Source organism: Triturus cristatus, chromosome 11, assembly GCF_964204655.1.
Source record: "Triturus cristatus chromosome 11, aTriCri1.1, whole genome shotgun sequence".
Taxonomy (NCBI): domain Eukaryota; kingdom Metazoa; phylum Chordata; class Amphibia; order Caudata; family Salamandridae; genus Triturus; species Triturus cristatus.
This window is the reverse complement of record NC_140594.1, coordinates 153,309,292-153,331,616: the sequence shown is the minus strand read 5'-3', so window position 1 is coordinate 153,331,616 and position 22,325 is coordinate 153,309,292. Positions and strand designations below refer to the sequence as shown.

General features: G+C 46.6%; 1 protein-coding gene across 4 annotated transcripts in view; it reads right to left on the bottom strand.

Annotated features, from left to right (window-relative positions):
• Positions 1-21,576, bottom strand: part of VPS37B (VPS37B subunit of ESCRT-I) — a 105,011-nt gene extending 83,435 nt beyond the window's left edge. The window contains exon 1 of one of the 4 annotated variants that reach the window (XM_085636221.1): positions 21,335-21,576. Coding sequence is in view for 2 of the 4 variants with exons in the window: in XM_085636219.1 (XP_085492345.1) it covers positions 21,335-21,439 (105 nt within the window). In the remaining 2 variants the exon portion in view is untranslated. The remainder of the gene's footprint in view (positions 1-21,334) is intronic. The other 3 variants (XM_085636219.1, XM_085636222.1, XM_085636220.1) reach the window with 3 other exon arrangements.
• Between the last annotated feature and the right edge of the window lie 749 nt (positions 21,577-22,325).

Sequence of the window (22,325 nt, the reverse complement as noted above, 5' to 3'; positions counted from 1 at the left end):
GAGATAAGGCAAAGTGCATACCAGCAGTGAAGAGAATTTGCTGGCGAAATGACAACTTGTTGCCAAATTTAACCCCAGGTTTTTTACCACTGTTGTCAGGTGAGGAGTCGGAGGTCCTGCTGCCCACCATTCATCAGAGGTAAAGTTATTTGTTTTTATCGAGGACTAATATATCTCCATCATATCAGAATTATATTTCAGGTGACTGTTGCACACATTTAAATACCGGTGCTACACGGTTTTTAAAAGTTGCTTCTGAAAAGTCAGATGAGACTATCCATAACTTAGATGAGCTGAGGATTACATCAGCAGAGCTAAGGGAGCCATACATACATTAAAAGGTGTCCGATTCAGGGAGGATCTCAGAGGAACAAATACTGAAGCTCTTAATTCTCCAAGAAGTATCGAGACATCACAACTGATGGATCTCTCTCTGATAGAAAAGGCTGAAGCCATTTCAAAGCCTGCATGCAGACTCCCAACTCGGCCAACTTTCAAGGCAAAAAGCAGTGGCATACCATATCCAACGCTGCCAGTAAATCAAGGAGAATAATGGCAGCGCTCGAACCTCTATCTAAAGGGATCTTTAAGTACTCTAAACATTCTAACAAAGCCGTTTGGATACCCAATAGATTTAAAGAAAGAGAGGAGAGACACAAGTCAACATTTCTGAAGTGCAGTTATACGTGAAGGGTAAAGTTAACTTCTACAGTAGCTTTGCTTCAAGCACAGCAACAAAAGCAGAACCGAGAAGTGTTTAGCCGTTAGCATACTGACTCCGACACCAAAAAACTAGTTTGAGTACACAAAGGCTTTTAAATAGTGCATGGTGTCTACTGTTCTATGGTTTAGGGCACTCTCTTCAATGAACAAGCTAAGTGCATCGATCTGTGTGGAGCGCAGGCTCTTTGGGGAGTGCGCTGTGCATTTGCCACCGTGTAAAATGCATCACAGAAACATGATCACATCGCATCAGATATTGACAATATCCTCAGCTGTCAATCTGCCTGCTAACCAGACCGGTGCCCCAGAAACCATCTGTCTGTGGTACCAGGAAGCCAATGAGATCTTACAGAAACCTACAAACGCAGATGGAAGCAGGGGTATACCACCCTTTGTACGCACCAGTTAAAAGAGTAGACAGCACCTTGAGAGTCATAACACGTGAATGTGTCATAAGGAGCACAAACAAACAATGGTGGACGAGCCACTAAGAGTTCGAGCCAGATGCCTGACTCTAGTTCAGCTCTCTTAGAACCTCCAGCCCAAAACGAGTTGATCTTTCACTGCAGGCAATATGGCCTAGTAACCAGAGCTGCTGACAATGTATTATGCGCGAACGACGGTAAATTACCCGATGTCGAAAAAAATAAACAAAATTAGCCCTAGTCTTTGTTGTGAAGCGCTCTTATGTCCATGGGCAAGGTTTGCACTACGTAAAACGCCCAAAATGAAATGTGGATTCTACCAGTCACCCACATCTTGTCTCATCCTTCAAGAATGGAGGACAAAGCGTTAACATTTGATAAAAGAAAGATATAACCATCTAGTGGCTGAACTGCACAGTGAGAAACAAAAATATGGCATCAATACAGCCTTCATTGCTTGACTAAACTGTGTGATCTTGGGCAAAAATCTTATTTCATATGAGAGCACCTTTTAAATAAGTGAACTCAGGATGTACGGTGTTCAAAAACTCTCGTGTTTAATAGCTTATAACTTTGCACCACCTATAACACGAATCTAGGCAACATTTAAGGTATACGTGACAACTGACTTGGCTCTTAGTTTCGTCATCAGACGGGGCGCAGGAAGGTTTCCCAGTTCATGGTGAACAACTCACTTTTAGTAAATACTTTTCAAATAATCTGGTGTACTACGGTAAAACACTTCCATGCTTTAAAGACATACAGTCCAGCCCTCCTCCCCTCCCCCCCCCCCCCCCCCCCCCACCCCCCGTTCAGCTTAAGGCTAATGAATATCTGAGAGGCACGGGAGCCTCAGCGGCCCTTCATCACACTTTGCAGGAAAGGGGGGGGGGGGGCACCATTTCGCGTAAGGCCACTAGTCAGACAATGTCTGTGGAAGAAACAACTGAAAAGACAGTAGGAGCCACAGGCAGCAACACCAACACATGGGACGAGTGTGGGCTAATCGACGATTTCTTGTTTGGAGCCAAGATGGTGAAGGAATGCTAAACTACGCATCCTGCGGGGAGGGAAGCGTTTACACTGCAGAAGGCAAGCGCGGCCAGTACGAACTACAAGCGTAGACCGGTGACCCGAGACTTTGAAAACGAGCCTCGTCAGGGCCAACTTGTGTAGCCTGAGAGACGAGACAGGAATGCAAATTCGGCAGACAAATGCAAACCAGTACACCCCTGAGAAGGGCGGGGTAAATATTTTATCCTGTCCAAAGGGGAAGTCACGGATGCCGGGACTAGTCCTGAAACAGAAAGCAGACCCTTCAAGAGAGGTCTGACCACATTTCATGCATGCTGCGCGAGGCTCGGTTCATGGAAAGCCCGCCATCTGCAGCGCGCGAGCTGCGGCCGTTATTACAACACAACTCGCATGCCGAGCCCGAGACAGCGCTTGGAAACTGTGCAAACACCGCACTGTCTGGAGAGTGGGAGAACAATCTCTTTTTTAATAATACAACTTAAGAAGCTCGAAAACATTTTAACCAAGTCAAAACAACAGCTCACTTGTGAACAACCAGATTGCCCCAAAATGCAAGCTAAATGAAAACAGAGGACGACAAAACATATGTTGGCAACCAACAAAACTCTGGATCTCGCCCTTTGCAGGCAGGTCTCAAATCAGTCCAGACGTCCAAGATCGTGCTGCACCGGCTGCCCCCAAAGGCACTCAACTGTCTGATGGGAGACCCTTCCAGACCATTAGAACCCCCTCCCCCATCTAAGGCTCTAAGATGTACTCAAGACCAATGGAAAGCCACCCACACTCCCCTACAGGTCTGAAGTCAACCAAATGTAGAAATATAGTCTACAGAAGACAACCAAAGAAACAGCAGCTCAACTGAATATCGTTTTTTTTTTAAACGTATGACATTTAGACATGTTTTGCACTAGAAGTGATAATGTCAAACGAACATGAGAGCACCAAAGTAAAGGTGGCAAGGCATTAGGTTTTATTTTCCAGTGCTATTTAACATAACTCAAAATGATTAAGATACAGCACCAAATCCATTAAAAAGTTACATTTGCAAAAGCAATGTGCGTTTTTATAATTCAAATGTTTTCTACGGCAGAATGTAGTTATGTGGGTGTCAACAGGCTTTTGAACAGCAGTCCACAGTGGGAATCAAAATTATATTTGAGAAAATCAGCTGGGTAGCAAGTTACTCTGATAACAAATATAACATTCTTAAAATACTTAAAACACTTCTTGCACAAAGCACTCTTCCCTATTTCTGCGGGGGCGATTTGGGGCCTGAAACATGTCGACCTACTGTAAAATCAAGGGCTCATCACTATACCTGGTTTGTTCAGTTTAATTTTTAATCTTGACACATACAATAGCCAGGAATTAACACTGACCTGGGAGGGACCGTAGCCAATTTTAACCACATGATCAAAGTCCTTCTCCTATCTCACAGCCATGGCCTGGAACGACCTCCTCCTCCGGCAAGCCCCTACACTGCTCCAGTTCAGGAAGGGCCTCAAGACCTGGCTCTTCGGATGACCCCAGCACTCAACAAAGCCACCCCCCTCCCCCCTAGCGCCTTGAGATCCTCGAGGGTGAGTAGCTGCGCTTTACCAACCCCCTGATTGATTGATGCCTCCGTGAAAGTTCACAGAGACCCGGAGTGCTGTTGTCCTCCACTCTGAGTGCAGTGTCCAGAAGCATGACTTTCACCACATCTGGCTTCCTTTACATGCTCACGCAACAGGGATGCTTCAAGAGATTAAGATAATTAATAGAGTTCTGACGTTGAGTTCCTCTGTTCCATCAACTCACAAAACATTGAAGTTCAGGAGACTGATGGGCCATACAGATAAGCAGGTGGTGGTGTCTGCATTGGGTCAGGAAAAGGACCTTGAGGTTATGTTTGAAATAAAAGCGCTCTTTCTATTGTGTAGTACTGTAACAATGCTTTGTACAAAAGAGAATTAGCTAGCCGTCCGACTGGCAATGCTCAGGAAATGGACTGGACAAATAGCGTGAGACACCAACACTTGTGTGAGCAATGGACACAGCATAGCCTGAAAATGGTTAATAGTGGCGGCGCCTTGTACCTATTCCCCAATACACCCACAGCACTTTAAATCACCCCGGAAGGGTCTGTTGCATACCCGGAAACAGAACAGCATGGGTGAAGAACCACACTAAAAGACTGTAAATCTTTGAGCCAACTGCAGTCACAAATACAAATCTGTTTAATTTATGTTAAAATACATCCTGTGTAGGCAACAAAATAAGAGGATTTAAACATCGCCTTTTGGTACACAGGCAGTCTGCAACCTAGCAACGGGATATTTTAAAACCGGTTAAGTATGTCATTTGCTCAAAGGGGTGTGCATGGGCGAGTTTCTACACCATTTTACTTGCCCTCTTGTCCACTGCATGCTATCAACTGATTTTGTTTCCCTGAAATATACGTCCACATATATCCTTGATAAGTGAATAAATACTTCGACATTCTTTGTAGCGTTCCAGAACTTTAGGTTTGAGGAACAGACATTTACATTGAAAGACAAGTGATGCACTGTAGTAGATTTAGGGCTATTTGCATGAAATGCTGCAAATGACTCAAAGGCAATAAACACCTCCACAGTGCAATGACTGTACAAACCAGAAGAAGTGGTGTTTGTCATACACAGAGGAGCTGATGGCTAAAACAAGAATACGCCTTTGCAGAGAAACTAAAGCCAAAACCTGCACTTGCACATGGCAACAGTTTTAAGGGGGCAATTCCACAATGGCCTATTATCAAACCTATTCAGTTGCTTCCACCACGGCTCACTCTTCTTACACAGACACTAATTGCAATAATAGGTCTCAGCCAGATTTGCTGCAGTTGATGGACCGAATCAAGGTGCATTTCCTGATGCGATTCTCAACTAGTGAACCATGGGCTAGCCATACAGCCCCTACAGGTAAGGTCTATTCCATAAGGCAAGACAGTATGACATGACAGCTTACTGAATCCAGCAGCAGGGGAGAATCAGTCACTGAGCATGCAGATGGACGCCAGCGGACTGGTTCAAATTGGATCAATCTGCACATTTACAGGATCTACCTGGGCAGGGAAGCAGAGTAGGGGGGCCAGTGAAGAAGAATAGGGATTGGCCTCAGAGATTCTCTTTCCTTTTCAGGGGTTAGGGACCAATAAACCAGATACTTGTCACTATCTCCAAGCTGCTGCTGTCCAGGCATGGTCTTTCAGAACCCCTCTTCGTTTCTGCCTTTCTAGTGAGGTGCACCAAAACAAATTTTGATGCGACATGATATGCAACCACCCTGCCTTTCAATTATAGTTATGCTCCAAATTGGGGATTACCTCACAGGCTTCCAGGAAATCTAAATTCTGGCACTATAATTCACTTGATCAACAGACATCCTATGTAGAAGAGAAGAGCCCTCATGCTGACTCCCTCTTGGTTAAAGAACAAATAAAACGTGCAAGATGGTTTGCACGGCCTTTGCACACATTCCGATTTCTGATTCACACTGATACTCTGCTTTGGTATGAAAAGTTCATGCTACCTATCAAATAAAAAAATATATATATACGTGAACTGCATTGAGCGCCAATACTGGATCCCTAGAAAAATACTGCTTGTCCAATATACAGAGATTTGCATTTACCCTCCTCTAACAAGCAGGCAAAGAGGCTCTTTTCTTCACACAAGGACCGTCGTTGAACTCACTGCTGTTAGTATAAAATGAAAAGGCACATGTACCATCCCCAGGCCTGTCAATCAAAAGGGATGTCTACTACTCCTAGGCCTCTCAATCAAAGGGATGTCTACGATCCCAAGGCATGTCAATCGAAGGGATTTATACTATCTCAAGGCATGTCAATCGAAGGGTAGCCGATTATTTCTTGTGGCTCAGCCATATCTGCTAAGTCTCTTAGTACGCTTCTGAAGTCGTACAAAAGGTAATATTTCGGGCATTAACACAATTTGTTAAGAACATCTCTAGAAACAAATTGTCCAAAGAAAGAAAGGAATAAACGTAATACTTTTAATTTGTGCGACATAGGACACCACCTGCAAAAAACTGTCTATTTGCTCGTATGGATAAGCAGTCGCACAGAATTCAGGCAAACAAAAAAAAAACCTGGTTGTTCTCAACGAATTTTCGGCTTCAAGAGGTACTGATCTGAATATGTAAAGCATAACCCTCTCTCACACTTCGACATCTCACTTCCTGCATAGAGATGCTACATGCAGACTGACATGAACAGAGTGCACTTCAGAACCTAATGCATGATCACAAATCGTACTTTTCACAGGCAGTACCTCAAGCAAGACTCTTCCGTCATTCATAACAAGCGGAGTAGTTACCAAACAGATTTGCGGGAAATTGGACCACCACAAGCACTACGCTGCGGGGTAAGATTTCTACAAAAAGCGAGCGGCCAAACTCTTTCCCAAACTGCACTTTGTACAGGCTCCAGCCACCTAGGCCGTAGTTTGTAAAAGCGAAACAAGAGAACAGTTTCGGGGTCAGGCAGTCCAGGAGTTAGTTCTCCATTTAAAGCCTGGTAACGCAAGAGGCCTTTGTCTCTCCCAACACCCCCCAGGCCTGAGCAGGCCCCAGACCAGCTTAATCCTACAAGCCTCGATGGCCACATCTTGCTGCGGCACAATGACCTGGCAAGCGCCTAGCGTCCCTCCTGGGAGCTGGAAAAGCTGTCCCCGCAGCAACAAGTGTATTGGACAGATGGTCCTAATCTGCTTTCCTCCAATGGGAGCTCGCCGCACTACAAAGCCAGCTTCCCTTCTTTTTGATAAAGTGACGCTCTGCATGCATATGCAAGTGGGATTTTTACACCCTTTGGCTTTCAAATAAACACCGCTAAAGATATTCACCAGTTTCTCACCTACTGTTGGAAGTGGCACGTCACTCTGAGAGGTGAAATTCCCACCTCCAGCTAGCAGATGAACAAGCTCCCTGCTTCTCCAAACCGCTGATCTCCCCACAGCAAACATGCCAAGGCCCATAATTGCCACCCGGCTCGGATTCAAGGCAAGCTCTCACTGCAAACAATCACTTCCAAGTAAGGGACACTTGCACAAAACCACTAACTATTACTTTAGTTCATCTGCACAGTCATCACAGCGCACGCTGAGACGTTTTCAATGAAAGTTCCAAAAATATGCCCTTAGACGATCAACAAAAGCTTGTCTTTTACCTGGACAGGTATGCATTATTCCATGCAGGTGTGCCTAAAACATGTGACTGCGATCAGAAACCGCCCAGATTATGCAGCATGAAATGAAATGCTCCAGTCTGTAAAAACCGTTTTGTTCTTTTCAGAAATATGCCTCCAACAGGCATAGATACAATAACAGCAGTTACAACGACCATTGGCAAAATCAGTAGGTCTCACCTTTGGGAGCCATTAGCTTTGCCAATGCTTTTAGCAATATGTGACTGTATTTACAGTGCATATTTTGCGTTAGTAAATATTTTTAAAGCGTTACGCAGCGAGTGAGTGTGCCATAACAGTGTTTCGATTACAACCTCATCCAATCCTTAGCTTCTCTCCAGAGCGCACATACTGTTGGTCACATATGTACCATTGGTGATAACCAATTCTAATTATTTACAACAAAATCATTATGGTTAACCATTTATGCCAGACTGCTAACAAGCACTAACAAAGTTAATAGGTCTGGCTTGTTTTAGGCATATGCTGGTTGTTGTGTGATATACCCGGAAGCAATAGCAGAAAACTCACAAAGAGGCACGTAAATGCTGGTCAGGCAGCAAGCTGACTAAAGCACAGGCTTGCAGTTCACATGTTTTGAGGTACAGCCTTAATTACTTAGGCCCTGCCTGTTTTAGAGCTCCCCCCGCCTTTTTCATCCCACTTAAAGCACTGTGCATCACAACAGACTTTTGCCTACAGACAGTTAAAACCCATGTCAAAGGTGAGAAGTAAAAATTGTCATTTTGTAAATTCTGGAACCATCTGAGTCAAATCTAAAACTTGTGGAGGAGAAACAGATTACATTTCGGTAGAGACCTGGACTCACTTCCTGAAATCCCACTTCCACAAACTATCAAGAAACGCCTGGAAGAGTACAACCACAGGTCCAATCTTAACCGGGAGCCAAAAGAACAACTCCTCTCCAGGCACCATCACACTATACCAGGAAGCAGACAGGCCAACTTGTGTAGCCATAATCAAACACCAAAATTCCAAGGGCAGAAAAACGACTGCCTTATTGCCCTGCTTGACATCGAGAAGAAATAATTTGCCGCACTTTACTAGCCGAGATTCAAGACTGGGCCACGGAGCATGAAATTATTCCATTCAACCAGACAGGGTTCTGCAAAGCAACCGGCACAACAACAAACATCTATTCAGGTCACTCTTCATGGACATGGCCAAGTCAACCAAACTGGCACTGCATCTCTGCTTCATAAACTTCAGGACAGCATTTAACATAGATCAAGATTGGCTGTGAAAGAAACTAGCAAGCTGGAAAATCCCACACGCTCCCTTAGTCATGCTAATATATCTCCACACAGGAACCTGGGTGCAGGTAAAACTCGGCAAGGCACACCTCTCTAGACGCATCCCTACCACCAGAGGACTTAAACAAAGGTGTGGACTCGCCGCAACCCTGTTCAATCTTTATATGGCAGACCTGACGCAAACCCTAAACTCATGCAATGCACATGCTCCAAGAATGGGTGGTAAGGCCTTATACAGCATCCTCTATGCGAACGTCATGGTACCCATCAGCTACACTCAAGTAGGTGAGCAACACCTACAGAACGCACTACAGGGCTACACCGTAGACGACTCACTAGAAGTAAATCTTGAGAAAACAAGAACTAGGTCTATAAAAAAAGACCTTGAAAGATCTTCTGTCTGGCATCTGGGGGATGTAGGAATGCATCAAATTACAAATACCTAGGCGTAACCATTGATAACAGCGGCCGATTCGCTAGTCAGCTTAAAATAATCAGAAGGAAAGGACTGGCCTTAGCAACAGGTTTGAAGCAACTAAAATCTAAGTTGACAGGCTTCATGCTCTCCCTTCTACTCCAGGTTGCACAATCCTACCTACCATCTCATACGGAAGCGAGGTCCTGAGAGGAAGAGACTCCAAAACCCTGGACAGCACTATTATCAGAGATTATTGGATCCTGTTCAATATACCAATCTACGCCTCTGCAGCTCAGAATTTGGGCTCAACAAAAATTAGCAAGGCAGGGGGCCTATATTAACTGTTGGCATAAAATCAGGAATGCCTCCGCGAACACTTTAAACCACCTACTCTGACAAAAACTACAGCTCCGAACAACATCGCCGGCCAGAAACTTCTTAAAACACAGTCTTGCTATACAGGTCTTTCCCAACTCTGGGACACTCCAACCACCCACGCACTATTAAAAAAAGTTGTGCGAAGGACCACTAGGAGTCTCGCTCTAATAGAAGACATGTATATTGTAAATAGCTTTAATTAACCATACACAATAAAGGTTATTTACTTACATTTTAGATACACCCCCGCCTTTTTCATCCCACTTAAAGCACTGTGCATCACAACAGACAATTTACCTGCAGACCGTTAAAACCCCTCTTAAAGTTGAGAACTAAAAATTGTCATGTTGTATTTGACCTAGCTGCACCACTGCCTGCTCCTGCAGCCATACCTGCTCTCACTCTTATCCGTAGTCCCCATGTTAACTGGCCACTAGGTCCAGGGTTTTTTTCTTGGCGAGGGGTAATTCTTGTTCTTTATGTGATTGATCTGCCTTACCTCTCCTTCACTCAGTTGATGTAGGCCTCCAATCATGGGTGCCCGATTCCTTATTCGCTTTCAGGCAATGCGACCCCGGCGCGAGGGTGTCCTACTGCTCTCTTGGTTTATATTGATGTCCGCGATAATATGCGGCTTGCCACCCCGGCCTAGTGGCGGGGGGAGTACGCCTGGCAGAACCATGCCACCATGGAATGATTCCCTACCTAGTCAGTGATTATCCCCTTCCCAGTTGGGGTTCCCTTGGGCGGGTGGGGATGGTATCTCAGCCTAATTGGGGGGTTGGTGTGGGTGGCGGGGGTTCGTTGGACTTGTTGCCTCCACCTCGAGGCTTGTTCGTTTTGTTTTATGATGTTTCTCGCAACATGTTGTACGCTAAATCAGGCTCTGCACCGCACATTTCTTCACTAATGCACATGGTCCACATTGCACATCTGTCCCCAACCATCACTCATTACCTTGGCGCCGCAGTATGACGGACACCACACTTTGGACTTGGAAAGTCAGGGGTCTTAATGAACATCGCAAGGCCCGTCTGGTACACGCCCACCTCATCCGACACAAGGTATACATTGGTTTCCTTCAGGAGACCCACCTGCTGCCCGCCACATCTTCCAGGCTCCTCTCTAAATATTGGGGCCAAACTCACTCCTTTTACTCCAGCTACTCCCGCGGGGTATCCATTCTAATGCGCAGAGGGCTTCTTTGGCACACTTCTCAAGTCATTGCAGACCCAGGGGGGGGGGGGGCGCTTTGTCATCCTGCATTGCACTCTCCTTGCCCAACCTCTTATCCTTGCAGCTATATATGGTCCCAACTCCAACAGTCTCGAGTTCTTCACACAGGTATGGCAACACATCTCCTCCCTTGGCCCTGTTTTGGGGAGGCAACTTTAATATCGCACCCTTCGCCTCCCTTGACCGCTCTGGATCCCATGCTCTGCACTCACGCGCAACTTCTCTGCTTCATTCCATACTGACCGATAACTTGATGCGTGGCGACACGGTCCGCGAGGGCACGTGGTTGATGGACTCACAGGGCTGCTGGTCGCATTTGTACCTCTGGATCCCCACTCGGGACGCCTTTGCGTGGATCACCTCCGTGGAGCACATGGCGCAAACACTCTCTGACCATGCTCCTGTGCGACTCGGCATACAGCTTCCGCAACTTCCACGGCGCATGTTCACCTGGCAGCTGCCCCCCAACGCGCTCTGAGATTCTGTTTTCAGCTCCGAGATTCAAACTGCAATCACAAATTATTTTGAACTCGACGCTGGCTTAGTCGAATCCCCCTCCATGCTCTGGGAGGGTTTCAAGGTGGTGATCCGGGGCGAATGCATCTCCAAGCAATCGGGTGTACTGCGCTCTATTCGCGGCGCCCTTGAGCGACTGGAGGGGAAGATCAAGGCTCTGGACTCCATGCAATCTCCAGACCCTGACCCCGATACCATGGCGCAGCTTAGGGGTAAACTTACTGCCTTCAATGACGAGGTCTCTAGGGAGCTCTCATTTTTGGGCAGGAAGACTAGGGCTCGCCGCTTTGGCGAAGGGGAGCGTCCTGGCAAGACTTATGCCCATCTCCTGCAGCAACCTCATGCTGCCTCCTACATCACTGTGCTCCAGGACGGAGGCCCAGACAGGACGATCTCTCCCAAGGAGGTTGTGGCCAGATTCACCGCCTTCTACTCACAACTCTACACGACTGAGGACGTGCCCGCGCGCAACATCCTCGATCAATACTTCGATACTCTTCAGCTCCTCTGCTTGGGCAACAGCCACCGGGAATATCCTGACGAGCCCTTCTCCAAGGAGGAGATTTTGGCTGCTATCAGTGGCCTACCGGGCGACAAAGCTCCCGGCTCCCATGGCTTGCCGGCATCATTCTACAAGACATTTGCGTCCATCCTGGTTCCACACCTCGCCGCTATGTATAACAAGTCTTTTGAGTGCGGCCGCTTCCCCCCTTGGCTCCGCGAGGCCCTGCTCACACTCCTCCTGAAGCCAGACAAGCACCCCGAACTCCGTGACTCCTATCGCCCTCTGCCGCTCATTAAGATCGATAACAAAATCTTCACTAAACTGCTGGCCTCCCGTCGTCTCCCACTCATGCCTCTGATAGCTCGCCCAGATCAATCTGGCTTTGTCCCCGCCCGCGCCACCTGGCAATCTCTGGACCATAGTTGCCGTCCTCCATAAAATCAACCCTGCTCTTCCGGCCGTGGCTGCCCTCCTGGACTCCACCAAAGCTTTTGATACTCTTGAATGGCCCTTCCTCTTCTACCTTCTCCCTTGCTTGGGCTTTAGCCCGGTTTTTCTGCGCAAAGTCCAGCTTCTTTACACTCTCCCCACGGCTCACATTCAGATAAACGGTCAGATCCCAGAACCCATCCCCGTCGCCAGGGACACCTATGTTATTTGCTATTGCTATGGAGCACCTTGCCTCCAGGCTCAGTCAACACCACACCCAGAGGGGCCTTGGCTTCTCGGCTCGTGCCTTGGTTGTTTCCATGTACGCGGACGACATTACGTACGTCCACAAAACCCAGGAGAATCTCGGTCTTATGGTGTGCTTGGGAGGTCTGTCTGGAATCCAGGGCAGCTGGGGTAAGTCCGTTCTTTTTGCCCTTACGGACACCACTGTTCCCTTCACTCCGGACTACCCATTTGTTTGGTCGTCGGGACCCACCAGGTATCTGGACATTTGGCTCAGCAGGGATGTGGAAGAAAATTGGAGGGCGAATTTCAGCCGGGCTGTGGACTGGTTGGAGACCAAGATCCAGCTCTGGTGAAGACTGCCCCTGTCGGGACGAATCGCCTTCGCCAAAATGGTGGTACTTCCAAAGTTTCTGTATCTATTTCTGAACATCCCTATCCCCCAAATGGCTCACTTCTTTCACAGGCTCCGTTCACTTGTTATCACCTTTGTCTGGGTCGGGCGTCAGCCCAGAATTGCATACAACATTCTCACACTGCCTCTATCGCATGGGGGGCTGGGAGCCCCAGACTTCAAATTATACGCCTTCAGTGCCCAAGCCAGCTTCCTTCACTTCTGGTTGCACCAGATGCCTTTTCAACCCCGCGTAGCGACAGAGGCCGATCTCAACTGCTTTTTGCCCCCGCAAAACCCCCACGCGGCGAAATAGACACTGCGGAGACCCTGCGCTGGGCTTGGGATCAGGAGGTGCTCTAGCATACTCTCCGCCAATGCCATGCCCCTCGCCCATAACCCAGCATCCCCCCTTCTGTAAACTGCCGGAATAGTCAAACGTGCAGCTTGCCTGGGGCTAGCCATAGTGTCAGACCTCTACCCTGGAAATACCTTCTTCACCCTTCCGGCCCCATGGACACGTTGCTGTACTACCAAATTAGAGCGTCCTGTCGGGAGATTCACCCCACATTTCCTCAGCCCCCCCTGCGATTGCCGCCCTCAACTTTGCAAACACATCCAGCTCCCCCCGCAAGTTGGTCACCAGGCTTTATGCCCACACGCTAGGGGCATCCCCGACCACTGCTGACTGCGCTGTCCGGAGTGAGGACCTGGGCATCGCCCTCTTTCAGGAGGTCTGGCTGTACTGTTGCAATCAGACCAAACGTTTGTCCCCCAATTACTGCCTGCGCCCTATACATTTTAAATTTCTGCACAGATTATACTGCTCACCTGTCATACTGCACAAAATGGGCCTCATTCCTAGCGACAGATGTCTGCGATGCTCCGCTCCCGACTTTTCCCACCTAGCCTGGTTATGCCCAAATGTGTGCGCCGTCATCTCTGAGATCACCTCGGTGACTGTCTCGCCAGACTCACTGCTGTGCCTCTTAGGCTTTGTGAAACACTGCCCAAATGCCTGCCGCAAGCTAATCGCCATGCTGCTCGTTCTTGCGCAGCGCAGGGTCTCCATGCACTGGGGACGGAGGCCTGCGCCCAAGGTTAAGGCTTGGCTCGAGGACGCCTCGCGCTGTCAGACACTGTTGTTCGAATTCTGGGACCTAGTGCCGGCAACCAGCCGAACAACTGACATCTGGGGTCACCTCATTTCTTACCTCCAGCGCCGGGGCACATCGCCCTCTGTGCCCTCTGCTGGTGCTCCACCTGCAGCGGATGAAGGGGCTGGCTCTTGATACACAGCGCCTCCACCACCATACTCTAACAATAACTTGCAATCATTCCCACTAGCATCTGACTCTCCCAGGCGTTCCCCTGTCCTACCTGCTCTGTTCCACACAGCTTGTTTCCACGTAATGTATGGAACTGCTCATGCATGATTGTCCCTACAGTATGTGTAACAGATGTGGTTTACTTAACTGACTGCGGACCTTCCGCCCAATGTAATGTACTATGTTGTGCAATTTCCTTAATAAAGGTTTTTCAAAATCCACTGGAGGGCAGGTTGCTGATGGGAGATCTGGGGGCTCACAAAATTCGTCAAATATACCAAACCCTCACTACACACTCCAAAAATACGATGCATCAGACCCGGGAGGCGGACTTACCTGCCCTGACAGATGATTGGGCCGAGGCGTTGGCTAGTCCCAGGTATTCTGCTGTTTCCACTAGATACCAGCTGATCCAATTTAAGTACCTATACAATATATATGACATGCGCCTCCGCCTCTGGAAGATGGGGGCTATTCAGTCCCCCACGTGTCTCTGCTTAACTCGGACGAAGGGTCGTTTCTTCATACGGTATGGAACTGTGGGGCACTGCAACACTTCTGGTCGGGCGTTCTGTCTTGCATGGGGCAGGTACTGGCATGGGATATCCCAGCAGACCCTAGACTGACTTCCGCACAGCACCGAAGATATCGGGGGAACAGATATAAGGCACCCCCTGTTCTTGGGTCTCACACTAGCTAAGCAGGACATTGCACAACATTGGAAGGCCACCTCCCCTCCCCGGTATTGTGACATGTAAAAAGTCCTCCGACACATGCATGTCTGCCGAAATTGCAGTGTTTTAGGCGAGGGGCTGTCCACAGAAGCACGGGAAGATTTGGGCCAGGTGGGCTAAATATCGAGGTATCGACTTGTCTCTCTTAACGCAGCCAGCAAACCAGGACCCTATTGAACTTGCTTTTCATGGGGTGTATGGTGCGTGGTTTGGGATGGGGGGTTTTGGTCTGATGTTCCTCAGAGATCCTGGGGGGAAACTTTTCAGTACCTAAAGTCTTTACCATCTGCCATTTCCATTTACGATGCTTCTCGGGCTTTGCCCACTTGGCACTATAGAAAATTAATAAAATCTGTTAAAAAAAAAAAAAAGTGAAGCTGCAGTATTTGTTCGCAGGTGAAGTTGATGCAAGAGTTGAGAAGTTCATTTGTTGCCCTTTGAAGCAGATGGAAATATCCTCCACTTCTCTGGCAGGGAAAGCAACACAGGGGGGGGGGGGGACATGGGCATGAGACAACAGAGTGTGAGGAAGCCAGAAGCAATACAAACGATTTGAATCATGGAGGATGGGATGGTGGGAGCAAGAGGAAGGCAGGGAAAGCAACAGGGGTGGCAGACAAAAAAAAAGAATCACAGGGAGAAGAAAAAGAAGAAGAAAAAGAAGAAATAATAGAGGACGGACATAAGTAATGTGTGTGCTGCAGGGAGGGACAAACTCAAGAAGAGGAAGAAAAGCCAAAACCAACTAACGAACAAGAAGTAGGCAAACTAGGGTGACAACGAAGACAACTAATATTATGCAATGTGTGGACTCCGAACCTATTGTAAGCCAACAATGTCTCACACAGACAGTGCATGTGCTGTCTAGTAGGCGAGACCTGAACAAGGTTAATCTTACCTTGCAGTAAACTTTCCCATGCCTCGTTCAACATGCTTCTTCAATTAATCAGCATGTACTGATTGGCACTAATAGATCATTTGTAAACGGATAGGAAACATTTTTGCATTGTATTGCATTAGTCATAATTTATAGAATGTGTTTAGAGATATCGAAAAAAATACCAAACGAAACTCCGTTTAGTACTAGCCCTTAAAGCTCACAGCAACCAAATTCTCAGAGTCCTGTATATTATTTCTCAGGCACATGGGCAACTTTTGAAAATGGTGGAATCTTTCCTCCTTCAAGACACTGAAAAGGTTCCACAAATGATAACAAAGAATGGCATGTACAGGTCGGCAAGCTACTGACTTTAGAAGCATAGTAAATGTTTGTTGGAATCCAATATCAATTCACTGGAATAAGCGTATCAGGATTAAAACTAACAGATTACGCCTCACTCCTCTATCTCCAGGATCCTAAATATATTGGCCTCATTTCGGACATACTCCTATTACACTGATCACTGTCCCAATACAGTGATCTTCCTCTTGCATGGACTGACACCACAACTTCCGAAGGATTGTGAGGCCCAAGTGGTGTTGGAGGGTTTCCGATACTTAGGGATATTTGTCACACCCCATCGGGACCTATTCATTGCTAAAAATATCCTTTCTCCACTTACAAGATTGAAAGGTGATGTACAACACTGGAGCTCCCTCCCCCATTTCACTGCTAAGCAGGGCAGACGTTTTTCAAATGATGGATTTACCTCGCTTCTTATATATTTTTTCAAAATACGCCCTTTCCGGTTCGGGACACATATTTTAAGGCTTTTCAGGGTGAGGTCAGAACCCAAATGTGGGCGCACCTAGAATTACCCGTGGATGGTTTGATCGAGGGATAGCACTACCAGACATTCAAATGTATTACAGGGCGGCCCAGCTGACAGTAATCAATGGGGTTACCAACCTAGGACTGAGCCGGCCCTTCATATGGACCGCTTGTTCATGCACCCGGGGACGTTCATGCACCCGGGGACATCTACATGCGCTGTGAACAAAACCAAGGAACTGTACCCTAGAGGGGCCATCGGGCCGGACAATCCAACTATGGCACTCAACACTCAGTAAACTGGGCTGGAAGAATAAAATCACACTAGCCACACCCTTATGAAATTCAGACCTCCTAGGGGAATTAGGCAAGAGAAAAGGATTCGATAAATGGGAGACTCTGGGCATATCGCGGGTGGGAAATATATAGACACAAAAGGGAATTATTCCCTTCAGTGACCAAAAAAAAAAAAAAAACTTATGAGTTGGCCCCGACTGAGGCATTTCGATACATACAACTCAGTCATGGCATGAGGCCCTGTCCTTCCCTAGAGAGGTAGCCTCAGAGGTGTGGAATTTAATAAAATATCTACTTGTCCATGGGGCAGGTTGCTTCATAAATCTACTTGCCCTGCAACAAAATCCACTTGTCCCATGTAGTGTGGTGACAAATTATGGCAGCAATATCATTATATAGGAGCTCTGATATAGCCACTCTGATTATGCCATGGCTCATACCATCGTAGTGTTTTAATACTTGCAATTCCCTTATGTTGCCACGTTTTCGCAGATCTACATACTGGGGCTGAAGGTAGTGCTAAGCAATAGTTCCAGGGTCAGAATGACTTTCTGAGTCAGTGCCAACCTACTAACTGCAAGTTTTAAGGGTTTTCAACAATGCTTCTCTAATCTTTCCCCATACTTAGAAATGTTGGAAATGTTCTGACAATGACAGACGTAAACCTTATTCCAGAGTTGGGGAAAAAAGTGGTAGGAGAGAATGTGAACTTGCAAACACTCAGATTTTCGCATGCGCAAATCTACACATGCATATTTGCTCAAGCTAAAATGCAGTTCACAAATATTTTCTAGGCGTACTATTTCTTGTCTTACTTCTGTAAATTCTTGGGTATTCATGAAAGCCGTATAGCTACACTTAATGAAAGGACATACACCATGGGTGCACTTTTGAGACTTTCTTTAATAAGTGGGCCCCTAATTTGGTCTTTTGTGTTTATTAAAATTCTGTCCCTTCCTCTGTATCGGTTGGCTTCACTGTGAATTACAGCATTCTGCCCTTTCACAAGGAGCATATCGGCACACAAAGTTTTGTTCAGTGCCAGTAACTACTGTGACAGTGTGCTTTTTGAGCCCAAAAACTATTTATGCTTTTGCCAATGTTTGTTATAATGGTGAGGGCCCGGCAGCTCCCACACCAATAAGGTTTTACAAAAACCATGCCAAAACAAGTCACACAGACAAAACTGAAACGCTGACCACCAATTACAGACCTACCGGCTTAGCCAATGCTTGTTCATTTTTGTTTCCCATAATCTTATTGAAACTAGTTACACTAATTTTCTGTTATGAATATTTTTGGGAAATACTAGCATGCATCAACACATGTTACTAAATGATGCTGCAAAGATATGGTACCTGAAATTTTACAGTAGTTTAGTTGAATTATTTCCTGCTTTCTTTTTATATGAACATTTTATTTTGAAAGTAAAAAAATCATCAATCTTGCTTTCAAGCTTCTGCAAATATTTGCATCAAATTGGAGAGCATTCTGGGTGAATTATACATAGCCTCATATTGCTAAACTTTGAAAACGTGTGTACACTTTTTTATACTAGGACCACTGTCAGTCGTGCAGTCAGAGCTAACAACATTTACTTAGAGCACTCACCCTAATAATTAAGGCTTTCAATTAATGAACCGTAAATACAAGTTTAAACAGCATTAACATATGGACAAAAATATTACCTTAACAGCAGACAGTGCCCTTTCCTGATCCATAATGTGGTACTGTAACCTGGCAGCCAAAGGGTTAGTGCTGCAGGGGGTTGGGCCTACTTGTCCCAAGGACAAAATACCACTAAAATGGGAGGTGTGGAATAAATATAGAGGTTTCCCATGCACTGCCCCGGTGGACCAACAGCAGCTTTCGTAATCGACAGATAAAGTGGACTAAATAAAATCCTGAATGGAGAGGATGTGTCAAATACTGTAAAGAAGTGTTGATATAAAAAGTGGGTCTGGGTTGTGCTGACCTTGATACTTAAAGATGTATGGGAATACTGATGTAATGCATCACACTTAGTATGCGTTTCTCAATAAAAAGATTTTATAAAAATTAAAAAACTGATTAAAGATGTTCTTACTACAAGTTACTGTATGCATTTTTTTTCCACTGTGATCTAAGTTTGACATACCCGACGAACCACTGACATGACGATGTAAAGGATGCGCAAACACCAAATGATGCGGAAACAGGCAAGTACAGATCAAGTGTGGCCCTTATAAATTACTAAATAAAGGAGACTTTACCAAAAGCGGGGGATCAGGGCTGCCAGTCTGAAGAATAACAATTAATTTTGGACTGTTTTAAAGGAAGACAAAAATTCTGTAAGAGTAACACTGAAGTAACCGAAAAGTGAAATGATGCACTTCATATACACTTCAAATACAAAACTAAATGTGAAATGCAATTAAGGCGTATATTTAGGTATTTTAGTAAAGAAAGCAGGCATATCGGAAAGTCTGTGGTCTGCTTTCTCAATTACCAATACGTTTAAAGATAGAATGCTTTATTGTTTGATTTCAAACCATACAATATACATTTTAAAATATCAGCGCTCTATAAAATTAAAACACTAGGAAAGAAGAACCTCATTTTACAGCATTAAAATTCTTCGTCGTTTCTTACTATTCACACACACATATATATATAAACAATCAAATAAGAATTATTTCTACTATTTTAAACACGAGAGCAATTTCCCCCCAAGTTCCTTCTTCTAAGTTTACATTAGACAATTCACCAGAAACTTCTCTTGTTTGCCAACAGCATGACTTTAACGAAAGCAGCGTTCAAATCTGTACCTGTTGAATTAAAACATCTTATGAGCGCTTGCCTACAAGTTAGAATTCCCCAGCTATTACATTTTTTCCCGAGGTAGCCTCCTCCTTTCTTCCATCAAGTCTGCGCATATGTAAGTTAGGCGAATAATGTTTCCCTCTCCCTTTTTGCATAGTCTACAATGCACAGATGTTGTTGTACGTTGCCATGGCATTGCATGTGATAACCCTGGAAGAAGGCCAAAACGAGCTTTAGTGGGGAAAAAAAATCGTTTTAAAGTCCACAGTGTTTCTAAGTAAATGTGGGACTTAGTTGGTTTATATTCCCTCTGAAATAACCATATCGAATCACGCTGGTATTACAAACATATGGGGCCAAGCAGATCCAGAGAGTACGGCCATTTACCAGCTACCTACGTCTCTCCCACTGAGAAGCAGACGACCTTGGACAGTTGGCTGCCAGCACAGGTGACAAACAGGGTGATTGTGAAACCAAGAATTTGACACTGACAGCTCCAGGCGTTCAAAGGAGTCTCGCGTGCTGGGCATAGAAGGTGGGCCCATTTTACATTTAAAACATTAAGGCTACAAGAAAGGAGATACATCAATGAAAAGCCGCATGAAAGGGCTAACACGAGTTGCTGTTACTGTAAGGTTAAAACATGTACAGCAAACTGTGAGGAAATCTGACACGACTGGGGTGGATCCAGGAAACAGTCCAAGCAACAAAAACAGGCTCACGCCAGAGCCACCACAACTCCCAGGGAGTAAAGAACGAGAAAAGGAAGAATGGCAGGCAGAGAGACAGCGACAAGCCTTGGGGCACACACGCGAGAAAGAAGGGGCGTTGTTTTACTCCCCACGGAAATAAAAACAATTCGTAGAGCTCTATCGTCTCTTCAAGGGCAGCCCGTGCGATCCTAAGATTTACCCCATTCTAAGAAGGGGGCCCAGTGCTGCTTCTCACTCATGAAGGGGTTACGTTGTTGGAACCAAAGCAAACTGCCCACCCACAGCGAGTTCTATCCGCCCTCTCCCCTCCTTTGAGGTTGACTGAGTTCTTTGGCCGGATCCCCGTCTCCACCCTCTCGTGAGGAGGGCGAGTATTTCTCATCGGACGCAAGCCACCTGCTTCCTCTCTGGGACAGAGGGCGCCTCCTGACACCTGGTCGCTCTCTCGGGTGGTGATATGGGGGGCTTCCCTGTTGGTGGTAAGCAGGAAGCTCTTGGGGACATGCCTCCCCAAAGTCCTCCTACCTCTTGTCGCAAGGGAGGGGGGGTACACTACTGCTTGGTCTCGGGGAGGGGCGCCCTGAAAGAAGAACCTCTCCTCGATTCAACCTCGTTACCACGGGGTCGACCCTGCATGGAGCAGGCTCCCCCCTATCTGAGACCGCCTCAGCCTTCTTTGTCATAGGCAGAAGAGAGGGTCGGCCTCTGGTCTGTCCTGGCTCGCGGGGCAGGGGGATCCCTTCGCTTTAGTGAGCCCTTACCTCCCCCTCCTTGCAGGGGTCGGAGGCTGAATTACATGGAGAAAGGCACCCCAGAACTTTGAAGGGAGACCACAAGGGACTCCTTCCAGTAGGGCACTAAGTGATTGCTTTGGAGGGTCCCTTGTTCTCATCACTGTCCAGATTTATGTCCTCTTCCTCGCCCAGGCATGGCCCCCGTTCCTCACCTCGTCCATCTCCAGGCTGATTTCGCGAAGCTTCTCCTCGTCCTCCAGGAGCTCGTTCAGCTGCGTCAGGCTCAAGCCGCTGAACTTACTGAGATCCACGGCCATGGTGCCGCCTGGAGCTGCTGCTGGTGCCTCCTCCGGAGCCTCCTGCCTCCTCCTATCCGCAGCCCGGGCGATGCAGACTGCGCCCTGACCGGAAGCGCACAGGAGACTTTCCAACGTCGTCCCGCCCCCAGGGAGGAGCGGACGTGACGTCAGTGCCCGAGGATACCCCAGACAGAGTGGAACTACGTAGGCGGAAGTGACGAGAAAGGCTTCTGTTATCAAAAGTATCCTAAAAGGGAAACAAACGAAGAGCTCTAATGACACATTCTGTTAAAGATACAATATCGGCCAGTGCAGGCAAGGCAGCTCGTTTAGATGTACACTTTCTGCACCACCCTCAGACAAAAGGTCAGTGGAAGCTGCAGATAGAGGAGAGCCAGAGGAAGTAAACATCTAAAGGTAAACATGAGGTAGCACAGTGAACAGGTACAGGAGTGGAAGTAGTGTAGACGTAGGAGGTGTAGCAAATGCCCCACGCAAACCTGCCAACATTGTACGGCTAAAATGAGGTACGTTTCTACAGGTTTGAAAGGCACCAAATAGCATACTGACACCACAGGGAAAACATCACATGGGAGTATTATGATGACATCGCAGGAAATCACATTGCAATGGTAACTTGTAAACGAGGGTTGTAATCCCAGCTTCAGCGGAACACCTTGTGATTCTGAGCAAGCTCTATTTTTTGTTTTCTGCAGTGCTATCATATCTAATAAGTGTAACTGCGCTTTAGAAGTAACCAGTAAAATATAATTTAAACATTTTCAGATGCAGAGAAAGGAGCGAATAAAAACTTTTTATCAAGCGATGGAAAGATTGGATATAGGTACGTTCAGGCCAACTAGATCCCGAACAATTGTGCTTTTAACATCTTCCCGAGTGTGCA